At 44.7% G+C, this 16,311-nt stretch overlaps 1 protein-coding gene across 3 annotated transcripts in view; it reads right to left on the reverse strand.

The window, feature by feature from the left end:
* Positions 1–257: 257 nt before the first annotated feature.
* Positions 258–16,311, reverse strand: part of fgf5 (fibroblast growth factor 5) — a 49,872-nt gene continuing 33,818 nt past the window's right edge. For all 3 annotated transcript variants that reach the window (XM_079515257.1, XM_079515256.1, XM_079515258.1), the window contains 3 exons: positions 15,837–15,951; positions 13,608–13,711; positions 258–1,076 (listed from right to left, as the gene is read on the reverse strand). In XM_079515257.1, the coding sequence (XP_079371383.1) occupies positions 675–1,076; positions 13,608–13,711; positions 15,837–15,951 (621 nt within the window). In that variant the 3' untranslated portion in view covers positions 258–674. The remainder of the gene's footprint in view (positions 1,077–13,607; positions 13,712–15,836; positions 15,952–16,311) is intronic.

The following is a 16,311-nucleotide window of genomic DNA, read 5'->3' on the forward strand; positions in this document are numbered from 1 at the left end:
TAAATGATAGCAATCATTGATTGTTTCAGTAACGGTCACTTTAGTAAACAGAAAACTCACTTTAAACACAATATATTTGCACTTTTATATGGATCGCTCTGGTCAAGTTACATACGTACTTTTTTGAGTCTCCATGGTCTGGAAAAACATGAACTATGGTCACATTTATAATGTTTCTGAATGAAAATATAATGAAAGTCACCCTGTCTGTACTGTATAATAGCCTACATCTGTTTTTTTCTTTTCTTAGTTGAATGTTGGGTCTCGATTCTGGAAAAAATAAATACAAAATATAATAGAATATTGAATGTTGAACTTGAACACTTTCAACTTCCATTTGAAAGCCCCTTTTGGGGTTTATTCTTCAGCACATCTTATCAAACCACTTAACTGGAATGCTTGTGACGATTACAAAGAGTCCATGTATCAGTCCGATCTCTAGATGAATCACGTATCCTGGCCATAGAGGCTTGTCCCCGGGCCGTACCGGTTCTCAATGTGGGATCCGCGGTCCCCCATGGAGGAGCTACGCGTCTGTGACTCGGAGAGTTGCTTCCATTCGTACACTCTCACATAAGACTGGGGTCCCAGAGATTAAAAGAAAAAGAAAAGAAAAACGGGGTCCGTGGCCTAATGCATAACAAACCTCAATATCGTTAAGGTTGAGAGTAACTCTATCCAAATCGATATTTGGGCCAATACTTGAACTCGGCACGCCGCGACCCCGTGCCGCCCTGGATGTTGACCTTTGACACGCCAGGTTTGGCCGCCGGGGTCGTTGGTTTCGGTGGCGGCGGCGGGTTTTTCCGCCTGTCCCTGGTGGCGGCCCGGCTGTCCGCCACGGTGAAGCCGCGCTGCAGGCTCTGCTCGCGCATGCCCGCCCGGGGGAGGAAGTGCGTGGAGACGTGCTGGGACTTGACCCGCGGGCTGGAGCCCATCTTGGCCTTGCCGCGCTTGTTGAGCGCCACGAACCACTGGCGGCCCGTCCGGTGGTTCATGTGGAGCGCAGAGGCGTACGTGTTGTAGCTGTTCTCCTGGAAGCGCTCGCGGAACTTGCAGTCGTCCGTGAACCACTCCTGGACATAAACAAATAAGGGAGAAATGTCGTATGTTAAAAAATATCAAGACTTCGCACACACCAAGACTTCAGTTCAAATTGTTTATTTCATATTTGAACAGGAACAAACGTTTTGGCTATCCAGCCTTCATCACACTGATGAAGGCTGGATAGCCGAAACTGACTAAAAACCCAAGGAACACAACATGAAAATACATAACATGTCACAGACAAGTATCAGAGCACTGAGCAGTCGAAAGTTCCTCAGGTCTGGCCCTCCTGGAAGTTCCCTCGACTCGCCTAGTCACTATGGGCAACCGGGCTTTTGCTGCCCGGGCACCCAGACTCTGGAATGACCTACCTCTCGCTCGGCTAGCAAACTCAGTGTCAACGTTCAAATCGCATTTGAAAACATATTTGTACACTAAAGCCTTTCCTTAGTTTCATCATGTTGCTCTTTTTTCTTTTCATGTCCATGTATGTACTGTATATGCTTCGGTTCTATTATTGTCTTACACTGTCTATTTTTATGCATTTTCATTTGATTGTTGTTTATCCTTTGACACCGTAAAGCACTTTGTAAACATTGTTTTCGAAAAGCGCTTCATAAATAAAGTTTATTATTATTATTATTAAAGGAACCAGGCTTTATACACGTACTGCGCAAAGAATCTGGCGATGTGAGGCTAATGAAAACCACCAGACATGTTAAAAGCAAGCCCAATTTTTAAGTGCCCGACCCTTTTTATTTCCAACCCAATGAGATTTAAAATATCCCAATTGAGCGGGAAAACCACCCAATTAATCTGTCAACACTGATTGGTTGTCCTGAAGATAGGTTGAAAATGGGTGAAGTCGTCCTTTAACCAAGAGAGTCTACAAGTGTGGCCAAAGGGTCCAAAATTTGGTCACATTTGTACACACGCGCTCTGAGATAAATTATCCACTCAGGATTTTTCAGTGTTGCATGTAACGTAAGCCTGTGTTTTGTCCTGTGGACCACAGGGTTAGATAATTACTTTATGGCATAGAAAAATAAATAAATGGCCTCTATTTTCTCTACACCGGCAGCACTGCATCATGGAGGTATCTGCACTGGTGACAGTGAGTTGCGTGTGAATCCAGTGCAATGGCGCGGCTCTATGCACACGCACGCACGCACGCACGCACGCACGCACGCACGCACGCACGCACGCACGCACGCACGCACGCACGCACGCACGCACGCACACACCCACGCATGTCGCACGAGGAACGCCCCGACCTACAGTATGGCCCCGACACGCATTCATGCACATGCACACACTTGGGGGGGAGATTGTATGCAAATAAAATACCCACTCTTTTAACCCATTTTGGGCAGGAACCCCTTTTGGTGATTTAAGCATTATGTTATACTTTAGCTATTGAAAAATAGCAGATCTACAAGCTCGTAGCGCGGCACTCAGTGCCGCGCTATGAGCTTGTAGGTCTGCTATTTTTGAAAAATCGTGAAAATGTGGCGCAAACCTTTGAATATATATACTTTCAGAGCGAACATTTTGGGGTTTTAAACCTCTGAACTTGTGACACGACAATGAAGTTGGAAGTCGAGACACATGCATGTCTTTATTGTATCGATGTGTCATTCATTCGACGCCCACAATCTCCTGCTCCAGTGGGTGCATATCATTGTGTTGATATTGTGTACTCTTTGCTTATTGGGAGAAATTGATATCCCTTGACCCGCCATGAGGCTCGGCCGACCGAGGTGCTAGGCCAGTGGTCATGCAGATGTCCTATTTGAGTTGCATGTGATGGGCTTCGATTCATGGGAAGCGGTTTCGCAGTCTCAAAGCACTGGAATAGCTTCTTTCCCCGAACAATCAGATACATGAACGAACTGATAAGAACCAAAGCGTATCAGGGAAAAGGAAAACGCTAGCACCCCCCCGCACCTTTGCCCTTTGCCCTCGCCCCGCACTATTAAGCTCGAATTGCACCTCTCTAAAACTATTTTGTTGTATATTTATTGAACATAGTCTACTGTGAAGTTAAAAAAATAAAATAATAATAATACTATAATAATAATAATTGTCCTACTACAAGGAAAACATGTATGATACTCTTTTTCTACTCTTGTTTGCTCTTTTTTGCACTCTATATTCTATTTTGTTTGCTGTGTTTTGCTGTTTTGATGTCTGTTTTGATGTAACAATAAAGCACAACCTTGAACCTCATAAACAACAACATGCAATGTGACTGTTTCCTGCAGCAGCTGAACACGCAGGGAGGCTGGAAGTACCTTTGCTAAAAACGCTGGGACAACAGCGCTCCACACGCCCCAAACTCTTCTCCCTTCTGGCTCCAAAACTATGGAATGCACTTCTCATTGCAATCAGAACTGCAGACTCACTCCCAATCTTCCGCCATAGTCTGAAAACCCACCTCTTCAGACTCCATCTTAGCCCTATAGCCTCGACGACCTTACAGGCGTATGCATAGGCTCAACTTATGTAACTTAGATAGCATTTTATGTAGACATAGCACTCTATAGTGTATACGCATACTGTAGCTTCATTCTATAGATATTCCACTGTTAGGTTCTTAGCTTATTCATGATGACTAGCTTTATGTATTTGATGTATTACCATGTTTCTGTTCTTGCTTACTGTAAATCGCCCTGGATTAAGTTAACTGTTGAGAGTGTCTGCTAAATACCTAATCAGATACATGAACGAACTGATAAGAACCAAAGCATATCAGGGAAAAGGAAAACGCTAGCACCCCCCCGCACCTTTGCCCTTTGCCCTCGCCCCGCACTATTAAGCTCGAATTGCACCTCTCTAAAACTATTTTGTTGTATATTTATTGAACATAGTCTACTGTGAAGTTAAAAAAATAAAATAATAATAATACTATAATAATAATAATTGTCCTACTACAAGGAAAACATGTATGATACTCTTTTTCTACTCTTGTTTGCTCTTTTTTGCACTCTATATTCTATTTTGTTTGCTGTGTTTTGCTGTTTTGATGTCTGTTTTGATGTAACAATAAAGCACAACCTTGAACCTGTATAGAGCGTCGCAGTCCCGCCTCCTACCCTGGACCAGGAAATGAAACCCAATGCATTATTCTCATAGACATTTCTTAAAGTATTTATTTAAAGACGGTTACGCCGCGGACAAAGCCAACTCGAGTCGTGACAACTCATGACAACACAAACAATATTTTGGACCAAACAAATAATTAGAAAGAAGAAAAAAACGGCATGTTACAAAACTTTTTTTGTTGTTTTTTTTCTTTGTAATTATTTGCTTGGTCCAAAATATTGTTTGTGTTGTCATGAGTTGTCACGACTCGAGTTGGCTTTGTCCGCGGCGTAACCGTCTTTAAATAAATACTTTAAGAAATGTCTATGAGAATAATGCATTGGGTTTCATTTCCTGGTCCAGGGTAGGAGGCGGGACTGCGACGCTCTATATTGTAAGATGTTTGGTCTCCTGGCCTCACTACAAATTAACCTGAGGCCAATTCTACAAAGATCACAAAAGATACTTTGTACTAGATGTATTTGTTAAACTGTACTGTTTAGATTCTTGGTTTAATGATCCTACATTACTGAGGCAATACACTGTCTCTCTGCATCTGATGCGTTTACATTTAAACCGTGCCTACTGAAAATCACTCTAGATTACATCTGCTAAATGCCTGAGTTATAAATTGTATTGTAGTGGGATCGCCGCTTGTCTGAGCGGTACGTAGGTAGAACGTTGGGTCTGTTGCGAGGGAGACCTGGCTTCCGAATTCCAGGTATAGGACAGAAAGGTTTACGGAGCCCATCTTTAAGAGCGTTCTACTTTAGGTCCATATTCCAAGGTCTCGTAAACGTTGGATGTACCGTCCGTAACCATGTCGGCCTGCTGCACCGATGCAGCATATATATACAGTACATGCGCCGCCGCGCAAAAACCCATAACTCAATGTCATCCTTTGAAATTCAGATATTTGTTGAATGTTCCCTGTTGTTTAGCTGCTAAAAATACTCCTGGTGGGAAACTATAATGTGTGTGTAACCGTGGGATGTCTGCCTGTTCCTCCTGGTGGGAAACTATAATGTGTGTGTAACCGTGGGATGTCTGCCTGTTCCCGGCCATAAGACTATAACTATAATGTGTGTGTAACCGTGGGATGTCTGCCTGTTCCCGGCCATAATACCTTGTTGTCTCCACCAGGCCGAAGGCATGGGGAGAGAGTATGTTTTGCACTCCGTCCGTGTGTGTGTGTGTGTGTGTGTCCGTCCGTCCGTGTGTGTGTGTGTCCGTCCGTCCTTCCGTCCGTCCGTCTGTTACCAGCTAATCTCCGGCACCGCTAACCCGGTCTATGCCAAACTTTGCACACACACTCCCTGGATGCCAACGATGAACCTCTGCCCCACATTTTCCAGAACGGCCTGTTATAGCGCCACCATGAGGCAGCTTTTCACATGTTTTACCTAAAACTGCACCGATCTGCGTGAAACGTTGCATGCACACTCCCTAGAGGCCAAGGACAAACCTTTGACTTGCATTTTCCGCATCTGCCTTTTATAGCGCCACCAGGAGGCCGACTTTTGTAAAACACATTTTTTGATATTACTCCTCCAGATTCTGTCCAAAAATCTCACAAATCGTTACACAGTATCTCTATAGTCATGTGCTCAAGTCGGATCTGTCCGATATTTCATATTCCATCCTAATTGGCTATAATTGGCTTTCACAGTTTGCAAGATTGCCCCGTTTTGAACAAAAGCCTCAAATCATGAACGCAGCATGCAATTTATGTGAAATCTTTCACACATTTTCTTACTAAGCTGAGGAACCCTTTTCACATTGGCCTGTTATAGCGCCACCAACAGGTTGATTTTTGCAAAACACATTTTTGGAACAAAATGCCTCAAATCATCCAATTGCCATTAAAGGCGTATGAAGAAATGGCACCCTTTTCACATTGGCCTATTATAGTGCCACCAGGCACTCTGCATTTCCTCAACAAAATGAAGAAAATTGTTGCAAAAAACTAACAAACAAAAAAACATGTTTATATTACTTTATATTACCAAACATCTCACACAGTCCTATCCTCCTGGTGGAGACCTGTGCCCAGAAGGGCACTTTTTCTAGTTGCTGTTGTTGCTGTTGGGAAGAAAACTCCTATCTCCATATTTCAACTTTTTTTGTTTTTTTTTTCATACCACAGCGTAGTCTCAACAGTATCAAAAGTGAAAGATCCATAAGCTCGAGCGACGATCTGTAGATCTGCTACGTTTGCCATTTTTTTATTTAATCCATTCAGTACGGGAACCCCTTTTGGTGTTTCTAGCATTGCCGCGCTACGAGCTTGTAGGTCTGCTATTTTAGAAAAATCGCGAAAATGTGGCAAAAATCTTTGAATATATATATTCTTTCAGAGCGAACGTTTTTAACTCAAATCTTTGCTTCTTTGGGGGTCGATAGAACGACTGACATAGGAACATGGGTTTTTCAGAAAACGGTCGGGGTTTAGAAGGCATTTGTAGAATCTTTTCTCAGGCCTAAATTGTTTAATCCTTCACGGTTTTGAACATATGAGGTTTTCCGCCCGGCCGTAGAGACGTTGTATAACCTTCCTCTTGCCGCTCTGAGAAAACAAAGCGGTTCTGCTTTGCTGACGAGTGCAGCATAGCAGAAAATGATGCCATTAAGTTCCGGTAAACAACGTGTCAGTCACAAGTCAACGCGCCGCGGCAGCAGCAGAGGAAGAGTTATTCCAAGATCCCACCACGTGTGCCTTTTTTGGCTGTTGTTTTGACAAATGATTAGAAATAAAAATGGGACTCCTTGGTTAGTAATGGTGGAAGCATGCAGTAGCAAAGTAGCAATGATGTAGCAATGTAGAAAGTCTCTGGTACAAGCTAAAGTCCTGCATTCAAAACTTTACTTGAGTAATAGTAAACACGTTTTGCCATTCAATTATACATTCAATACCAAATGTACCAAAAGTATGCAGTATGGTCCATTTCACAATCATATCACTGGATTGTAATTAGTATTGTATTGTGTGTTTTTATCACTTTAATGTAGCAGCTGGTAATTTCATAGACATGTGTTACAGGCAAAACGCACTTTCTACCTCCATTATGATGAATTCCTGTTCTGTTCTTTGACTATGTGTGTCTATTTGTACGTGTCTATTTGTACGTCTCTAAATGTTTTGATGAATTGAACATGGTGGACCCTGTTGTAAACAAGTGTAATGCTTAATTGGGTCGTCCACTCACAGTTAACAGTCTTTGTATTGAGTTTGTGCTTGAAATGTACTGTAATTCTGCAAACTGTTAATAAATATTTCAATCAATCAATCAAAAACAATTGCTTTGGGTTGGAAAAATGTGAATGGACCACGAATAGGTGTATGGCTTAGCATGTCACTCATCTATGTCCATGGAAAGGTTAACTTACATTGTTAGGAACAAGATTCAGACAGTCCATATATTAAGGGAAACTAATGTATGTAATGCATTACAATGGCAGCGATTGTGTGGTGCTTTGGAATATTTTTGAACACTACGACAAGCGATTACTTTTCACCACTGGGTCCTCGTGACAGGCGGCTATGGGTTGGTGTGCAATGTTTTAGTACAGCATTTGACCAAGCTTCTCTACTGCAGATACGCACGTACGCGCGCATGCATGCACGCACGCACGCACGCACGCACGCACACACAAAATGAGCCATTTCCCTGATGTTAACTTTAATCCTGACCCTTGACACCGAGCTCAAACCGTAAAGCAGTTAGGTGAGGAAGCAGCGCTAGGTTTTTATTGTTATTTTTATTAATCTTCCTAAGCCGTGTGAGAGATTCTTGTATAAACAAAGGCATGTGCACCATAAAGTGCAGAAGTGCAGGGCTTCCTGCTGCGTTTGGGCAGAGTTTGACGGGAACAAAGTGGATTCCACACATTCTGCGTGGGCGGAATCACCATGCGTGCACATCTGTTGAACCACCTGCCACCTCCGCCGGATTGGTCACACTCTTTAAAACCCAACGTTCCCATGATCCTCAGGGTTAAGCCCGAAAGCACCGAAATAGCGGGAAAATTGCAGATCTACAAGCTCACAAGGCCTCGCAAACTTAGTGAGCGGCGCGCAACGCCTTGTGACGTATTTAAAATTGTATCATTCTCAAACTTTAAAAAAATAAAATAAGGGGGCACGGTGGCACAGTCGGTAGTGCTGCTGTCGCCTCACAGCTAGAAGGTCCTGGGTTCGATTCCCGCTGGGGACGCTGTGGGCGCTGGGGGCGTGCTCTCTCTTCTGCGTCATCAGTGCCCATACCCGAGGCGGGGTTGGCGAAAGGGCCCCTCTGTGTGGAGTTTGCATGTTCTCCCCCTGTCCCCTAGGGTAGGTACCCACTACCCTCACAAAAAACGTGCAGTAATCCTGGTCTCTATCTTGGTCAGCCAGGGCGCCTGATGGAGGGGAAAGGAACTGGTCGGAATAACGTGTTCCTTCCACGCACTACGCCCGGCCGGGGAAACTCTCCCCCTGTGGAGTTTGCTTTCTAGTTGCCCAAAGTGCATATTTGAGTGAGGAGTCTGCTATAAACACAACATGAGATTTATAGCTAGATATCTATGAACACTATTCCTGGTCGGTAGACTTCAAAATCTCTTTTTATTATTATATATATTATTCTCTGGTATCGGTATTCTGTATCGGTATCGGCTAACACAGAAATTGTGGTATTGGGATCGGATCGGAAACGAAAAAGGTGTATCGGGACATCCCAAATATTTATTCAACAAATGACTCACCAGGCCAACTAAAAACAGGTCCATTCATTTCAGGAGAGAGCTTTGCTAATATGGTTGTTGGTCTTCATGGTCAGAAACCTCCATATTTCATCTGTTTTTGGTATTGTATTGTACGCCCCGTTTTATACTTTGAGTAAAAGTAAAATAATGATTAATAACATATCTCCAAGCTCACAATGTGTCAAGATGCGACGTCTATTTATTCTATTTTGGAACATTTTGGAAATCTTTCGACGTTTTGGAGCACTTTTGCCTAATGACATAATGCCTACCCAAGATACTGTTTCCAGGTTGGAAATGGCCTGTCCGTGCTTTTTATTTTATTGTATTATTTTTTTTAAACATTGAACCAATGAAATGTAAGTCTAAATAATAATGTTAAAGAAAAAACAAAACAAAACAAAAACATATACCTGTGTTAACATAATTATGCAAATTTCCAGTTTTCATCTCCATTGTCTTTAGGCCTCCCAGCATTCTCTCCTGGCGTCTCATTTTGTTTGAACCCCCTCCCCCCCCTCCCACTCCCCCGCAGCATTCACTCGCTGTTTGTTCAATAAATCCAAGTGACGCCCCCCCCCCCCCCTCAACAGATTAAGTTTGCAATGGCTTGCTGGGGTAGGTCACGGTCGTAATGTGCATCTGTCTCCTCGCCCCATTATTTGGGGCAATAAATTGCCTCTGTGAAAACATCTAAATATTAAATATGACAGACGGCGCAAGGAGATGAAGACAGTGTGTCACCGGACACTCGGCCGTGCCGTGAGGCCCCCCCGGGGCTTGTCTGCAAGGCGACCGCGGCACTGGCTTGTTATTTTTCTGACCCCTGTCCTGTCCCCCCCACCCCCTCCTTCTCGACCGCCCCCCCGAGTCAACACTGGAGCCACACAAGCCTGTGTGTGCAACCGTAGACGGCTCGCCGAGGTCAATCCCACCTAATTCTGCGGCGATGGAAGCGCCACAGCTGGCCTAATTGCTGCCCGTGTCCGCCGCAGTTCTGACTGCATGGCACTCGTCCTCGCATTCTGTCCTTGTTTTTTTCACATTCCCAGCTCACCAGAGCCCCAACAATGGTGTCAGATTATTTTTTTGGGGTAGGGGGCGGGCAAGCTTGTAGATCTGCTATTTTTAAGGGGGGGGGAGTGTTTACATCGGCTGCATAATACCGAAGTAATAGCTGATAATGCTGTGTCGTCCCTGCGTACCAGAAGCCACACTCATGGATATATAGTTCTGTTCTGAGGGCATCAACGTTATCTTTGTCTCTCTCTCTCCCCCCTGATTTCTGGGACTCAGGGGAGAGGCCCGCGGAGTCTGCAGAGCTAGACACAACAGATGAACTGACGTCATTGTTCTGGCCTTTGAGCTGACACAGGCTGTGGTTTCTGACAGTACGGCATAGTAGAGGGGAGGGGAGGAGGACTGTCTGTGTAGCTGTCTGTCATAGTAGAGAGGAGGACTGTCTGTGTAGCTGTCTGTCATAGTAGAGAGGAGGAGGACTGTCTGTGTAGCTGTCTGTCATAGTAGAGGAGAGGACTGTCTGTGTAGCTGTCTGTCATAGTAGAGGGGAAGAGGACTGTCTGTGTAGCTGTCTGTCATAGTAGAGGAGAGGACTGTCTGTGTAGCTGTCTGTCATAGTAGAGGAGAGGAGGACTGTCTGTGTAGCTGTCTGTCTGTGTAGAGGAGAGGACTGTCTGTGTAGCTGTCTGTCATAGTAGAGGAGAGGGGAGGAGGACTGTCTGTGTAGCTGTCTGTCATAGTAGAGGGGAGGAGGACTGTCTGTGTAGCTGTCTGTCTGTGTAGAGGAGAGGAGGACTGTCTGTGTAGCTGTCTGTCTGTGTAGAGGAGAGGAGGAGGACTGTCTGTGTAGCTGTCTGTCATAGTAGGAGGAGGACTGTCTGTGTAGCTGTCTGTCATAGTAGGAGGAGGACTGTCTGTGTAGCTGTCTGTCATAGTAGAGGAGAGGAGGACTGTCTGTGTAGCTGTCTGTCTGTGTAGAGAGGAGGACTGTCTGTGTAGCTGTCTGTCATAGTAGAGAGGAGGACTGTCTGTGTAGCTGTCTGTCATAGTAGAGAGGAGGACTGTCTGTGTAGCTGTCTGTCATAGTAGAGGGGAGGACTGTCTGTGTAGCTGTCTGTCATAGTAGAGGAGAGGACTGTCTGTGTAGCTGTCTGTCATAGTAGAGGAGGACTGTCTGTGTAGCTGTCTGTCATAGTAGAGGGGAGGAGGACTGTCTGTGTAGATTTCACTTTTTGAGGGGCGCTAGCCGCTCTTATATACAGCTTTTGTCCCGACACGTCTCATATTTGCCATCGACAATGAAAGGAGAAATTAGGTCAAATGTCCGCCAAATATTACGTAAACTTTTTTGCCAACACAAAGCGCCCCTCACTTCACACGGGTGTGATTTTTCTTTTTATGGATCTGATGTGTCCAAAATTTAGGAGAAACTTGGAAATGTTTAAAAAATTGCCAAACATTTAGACTTTCTTCTTATTATTCTCAAGCATTTTTGACATGTGGCCTGTTGTGAGCTGTGTTTTTCTGTCTTGTACCCTCGTTGCAGTGTTAACTTTTTCCACAATACTTTATTACTATACTATTTACTCTTAGTCTTTTGAATAACACACCATTTAGTCTTAGTCCTATTTAGTCTTCTGAAAAACCTTAGTCGACTTAGTCTTTAGTCTTAGCCTTAGTCAACAAAATGAACACTGCATCGTCGCAATAAATGCCACGCACGTCTCTGCTCCATATTTTGAGACAACTTGTTTCAGAACGTTATGAACTAATTGACTAAAACTAATGAAATTGAATTGCATTGAGCTTTCAGATTGGCTATTTTCCACCGAAACAGGGCTTACCACCAGTAAGTAAACTCACTCACAGTGGGGAGCCATGCTACTTAGCCACATTATCCCGGTTGATCAAGCCAAGGTCAAGGTCAAGATCAACAGGAACATCTGGTAAAAGTGTAAGCCACGACGGACGCTGAGGATCCTCACAGTTGGCTCAGAGGACAGCAGCTCTGTGGTGGAAAGTAAACTAACTACATTTACCCATTTAGACCTGAGGACGATTCTTCAAAATGTCTTCTAAATCCTGACAGTTTTCTGAAAACCCCTCATGTTTCTATGGCAGTGGTGCTCAACCTTTTTCATGTCAAGGAACCCCAGAATGATCTGTATTTGGCTGCGGGGCCCTATCTGAAAATATGTTGTTCCAGGGACCCCCCTCCCCAGAAGCAAAGATTTGAATTAAAAACTGAAAGAATATATATTCAAAGATTTGCGTCACGATTTTTCAAAAATAGCAGACCTACAAGCTCGTAGCGCGGCACTCGGTGCCACGCTATGAGCTTGTAGATCTGCACTTTTTGCTAGGATTACTTTTCAGGATTACAATTCAAAAATAGCAAAAAAATGATTCAGTATTTCAATTCAAATATAGGAAAAATAGCTGATCTACAAGCTCAAAACGCGTCGCACTATATAGTGGCCCTCTCCAGCATCAAAGTTGTTGGGTTTATGTGGCGTATTGGTTTTCTCCCAGTGCGACGATGGCAGTGGTCTGTGTATGCCATCCCATCCCCAGTGGTCTGTGTATGCCATCCCATCCCCAGTGGTCTGTGTATGCCATCCCATCCCCAGTGGTCTGTGTATGTCATCCCAGCCCAGTGGTCTGTGTATGTCATCCCATCCCCAGTGGTCTGTGTATGCCATCCCATCCCCAGTGGTCTGTGTATGCCATCCCATCCCCAGTGGTCTGTGTATGTCATCCCATCCCCAGTGGTCTGTGTATGCCATCCCATCCCCAGTGGTCTGTGTATGCCATCCCATCCCCAGTGGTCTGTGTATGCCATCCCATCCCCAGTGGTCTGTGTATGTCATCCCAGCCCAGTGGTCTGTGTATGTCATCCCATCCCCAGTGGTCTGTGTATGTCATCCCATCCCCAGTGGTCTGTGTATGCCATCCCATCCCCAGTGGTCTGTGTATGTCATCCCATCCCCAGTGGTCTGTGTATGCCATCCCATCCCCAGTGGTCTGTGTATGCCATCCCATCCCCAGTGGTCTGTGTATGCCATCCCATCCCCAGTGGTCTGTGTATGCCATCCCATCCCCAGTGGTCTGTGTATGCCATCCCATCCCCAGTAGTCTGTGTATGCCATCCCATCCCCAGTGGTCTGTGTATGCCATCCCATCCCCAGTGGTCTGTGTATGCCATCCCAGCCCATCCCCAGTGGTCTGTGTATGCCATCCCATCCCCAGTGGGACGATGGCAGTGGTCTGTGTATGCCATCCCATCCCCAGTGGTCTGTGTATGCCATCCCATCCCCAGTGGGACGATGGCAGTGGTCTGTGTATGCCATCCCATCCCAGCCCATCCCAGCCCAGACAGACTAGACTAGGGTCTAATCTGCTCTTCCATTAACACGTGCTAATAGAGAACCACTTCTATCTACACGCCTACAAGGTGACTTTACACTGGCTGGCTGGCTAACTGGATGGCTGACTGACTGACTGACTGACTGACTGACTGACTGTAATCACTTTAACCCTGGCATGCCTAGTATTTTGGGCATGTATAGGGCATTATAGGTGAGTAAGGTGACATCTTTCCAAACCGTTCCAGAATATCTTTCTAATATTGTATAATAATGTGTATAGAAATGTGACCGATGAGTAAATAAATAGTCAACAAAATCAACAGTGTGCTGAGGGGGAACACTCACGGTGGCATGGAGCCTTCCTCTCTTGTTCATAGCCAGGAATCTGTTGCTGTAGACGCCTCTGACTCCGATGACTCCCTGGGACACGGCGAACAGCTCCAGGACACCTGCACGGGGCAGGAAAGCAGTGCTTCTTGACCCATTTAGACGTGAGGACGATTCTACAAAGGCCTTCTAAATCCTGACAGTTTTCTGATAAACAATATGTTTCTAATGTCAGTGGTTCTCAAACATTTTCATGTCATGGCAGCCGAACCCCATCTGAAAATATGTTGTTCCAGGGACCTTCCAGCAAAGATTTGAGTTAAAAAGGTTCGCTCTGAAAGAATATATCACAGATTTGCGCCACATTTTCACGATTTTTCAGAAATAGCAGATCTACAAGCTCGTGCTTAAAACACCAAAAGGGGTTCCTGCCCGAAATGGGAAACCGAGAAAGCATCTGTCTTTTTTTATCAGCTTGCAGAGCTGATCAATAGTATAGCGATGTAGTGCGAGTGGCGAGATTTTCATGACTGGCTGGCCTCTAGTCTAAGCCAATGGGAGACTAGCCCTATACGGCCAATGGGAGCGTAAAATGAAACCAAATGGACCCGTAACCACTGAGCTATACTGTATATAGTATAGCGTGACACACACACACACACACACACACACACACACACACACACACACACACACACACACACACACACACACACACACACACACACACACACACACACACACACACACACACACACACACACACACACACACACACACAGCATTGTCCTGATGACAGACCAATCCAAAACATCCTCGTTCCCATTCCACTGCACCTGTCACACTTCCACAAATAGTGTACCTGCTAACATCCACTAAGCCACACAAACGAGAGGCATGTCAACCAGGTGGCCCGCCGGCCCGCCGCAGCACACTCTATTTACAGTGCTGTAGAAAGAAACCAAGTACATGTACTCAAGTATGCGGTATACTACAAGTACAAGTGCAATGCGTGCGTGGAGTTGCACCACTCAGTTCACACGGGTGTGATTTTACTTTACCGGAATACTGCATTTTTCATGCAGAACTTGTAACAGACTATTTCTACAATAGAGTATTGATACCTTTACTTAAGTAACACATGTTGTACTTCCACCACTGTCTATTTCTCACTGCCATGTCAGGCAACCTAAGTTTAGGTTCCTGACTGTCTGTCAGTGATCTTAGTCGAGCAGCGATTTATCTTGGAACTCTAAGTAAAGGTCCATTTGGTTCCATTTTTGAGGGGTGCTACTCGCTAGCCCCTCCTATACACAGGTTTAATGTGTGTCTTTAGTTCAAAGTTTGTTTAGTAAACGCATTGACAATAAAGGGAAAATGTACGTCATAATGTGTCGTTTACGTCATATTGTCTCTTTATTGTTAATGGCGTTTAATGTTTGTGTTGGCCCCGTTTGTTTTACATCACCATTACATCACCAAATCAACATGAGTTAGACTTTAATATAGCTCACCTCACTTCACACAGGTGTGATTTTTATACCTCTCAAATTGAAATGAAAAGCTGTGCGTGTATGAGGTTTAAAACCGTCTTTTGCTAACCATCTTTTTTTATGGATCGTGAATATCCCGTTTCTTTATTTTTCATTTCTTAAAAAAAAGAAGAAATGCAGTTTATCCCAGTTTTTAACTGGTATTATGAACTAGCCTCGTCAATAAAGGCTTTTAAACTTTATTTTTCCTTAGTTGCAAGTTTTCAGTCCCACCAAAGACCACCTTCTTATCACTTGTTTTGTTTTGAACTTCAAAACAAACACAAACAAAGTTGATTCGGACAATAGATAATCATTTTTACTTCCCGTTTATTTTTCCCATTATTATTAGGAATAAATAACATTTTTATAAAAATGTACGAAGTTTGGTGATGCTTTATATTGTCTGAATCTTTGTTTGTGTTTGTTTACGTACTAAAAAAGTGACTTTGAGTGTGTGTGTGTGTGTGTGTGTGTGTGTGCACAGGGCAGCACACCGAAACCTAACCTTAACCCATGTCTAACCAATGACTAGTCTAAACTAAGTATGCACCCCAGTTTGTTAACCCCCTGTGTACGTACATACGTACGTACGTACGTACGTACGTACGTACGTACATACATACAGACAGACAGACAGACAGACAGACAGACAGACAGACAGACAGACAGACAGACAGACAGACAGACAGACAGACAGACGTGGTGAACTCACTCAGATGGTTGGGTTCATGGCTGCCGTTGACTCTCCCGTCTGTGTGTATCTGGAGGTGGAAGCCGATCCCCACCCTGCAGTAGAGCCTGCAGGCCCGGCGGCCCGAGCTGATCCCCTGCACGCCACGGAAAGGAACTATGAGTACATTTACTCCAGCTCAGCTGATCCCCTGCACGCCACACCACGCCAAAGGGGAAAGGAACTATGAGTACATTTACTCATGAAGATCAGCCGATCCCCTGCACGCCACACCACGCCACGTACGGGGGGAAAGGAACTATAAGTACATTTACTGGGGCGACTGTGGCTCAGGAGGTAGAGCAGGTCGTCCAATGATCCGGCGGTTCGATCCGGCGGTTCGAATCCCGGCTCCTCCTGTCTACATGTCGAAGTGTACTTGGGCAAGACACTGAACCCCAAATTGCTTCCCATGTGCTGGTTGGTACCTTGCATGGCTTCCGCCGCAATCGGTGTG

This window comes from Electrona antarctica (assembly GCF_951216825.1).
Source record: "Electrona antarctica genome assembly, chromosome: 12".
Lineage (NCBI taxonomy): Eukaryota > Metazoa > Chordata > Actinopteri > Myctophiformes > Myctophidae > Electrona > Electrona antarctica.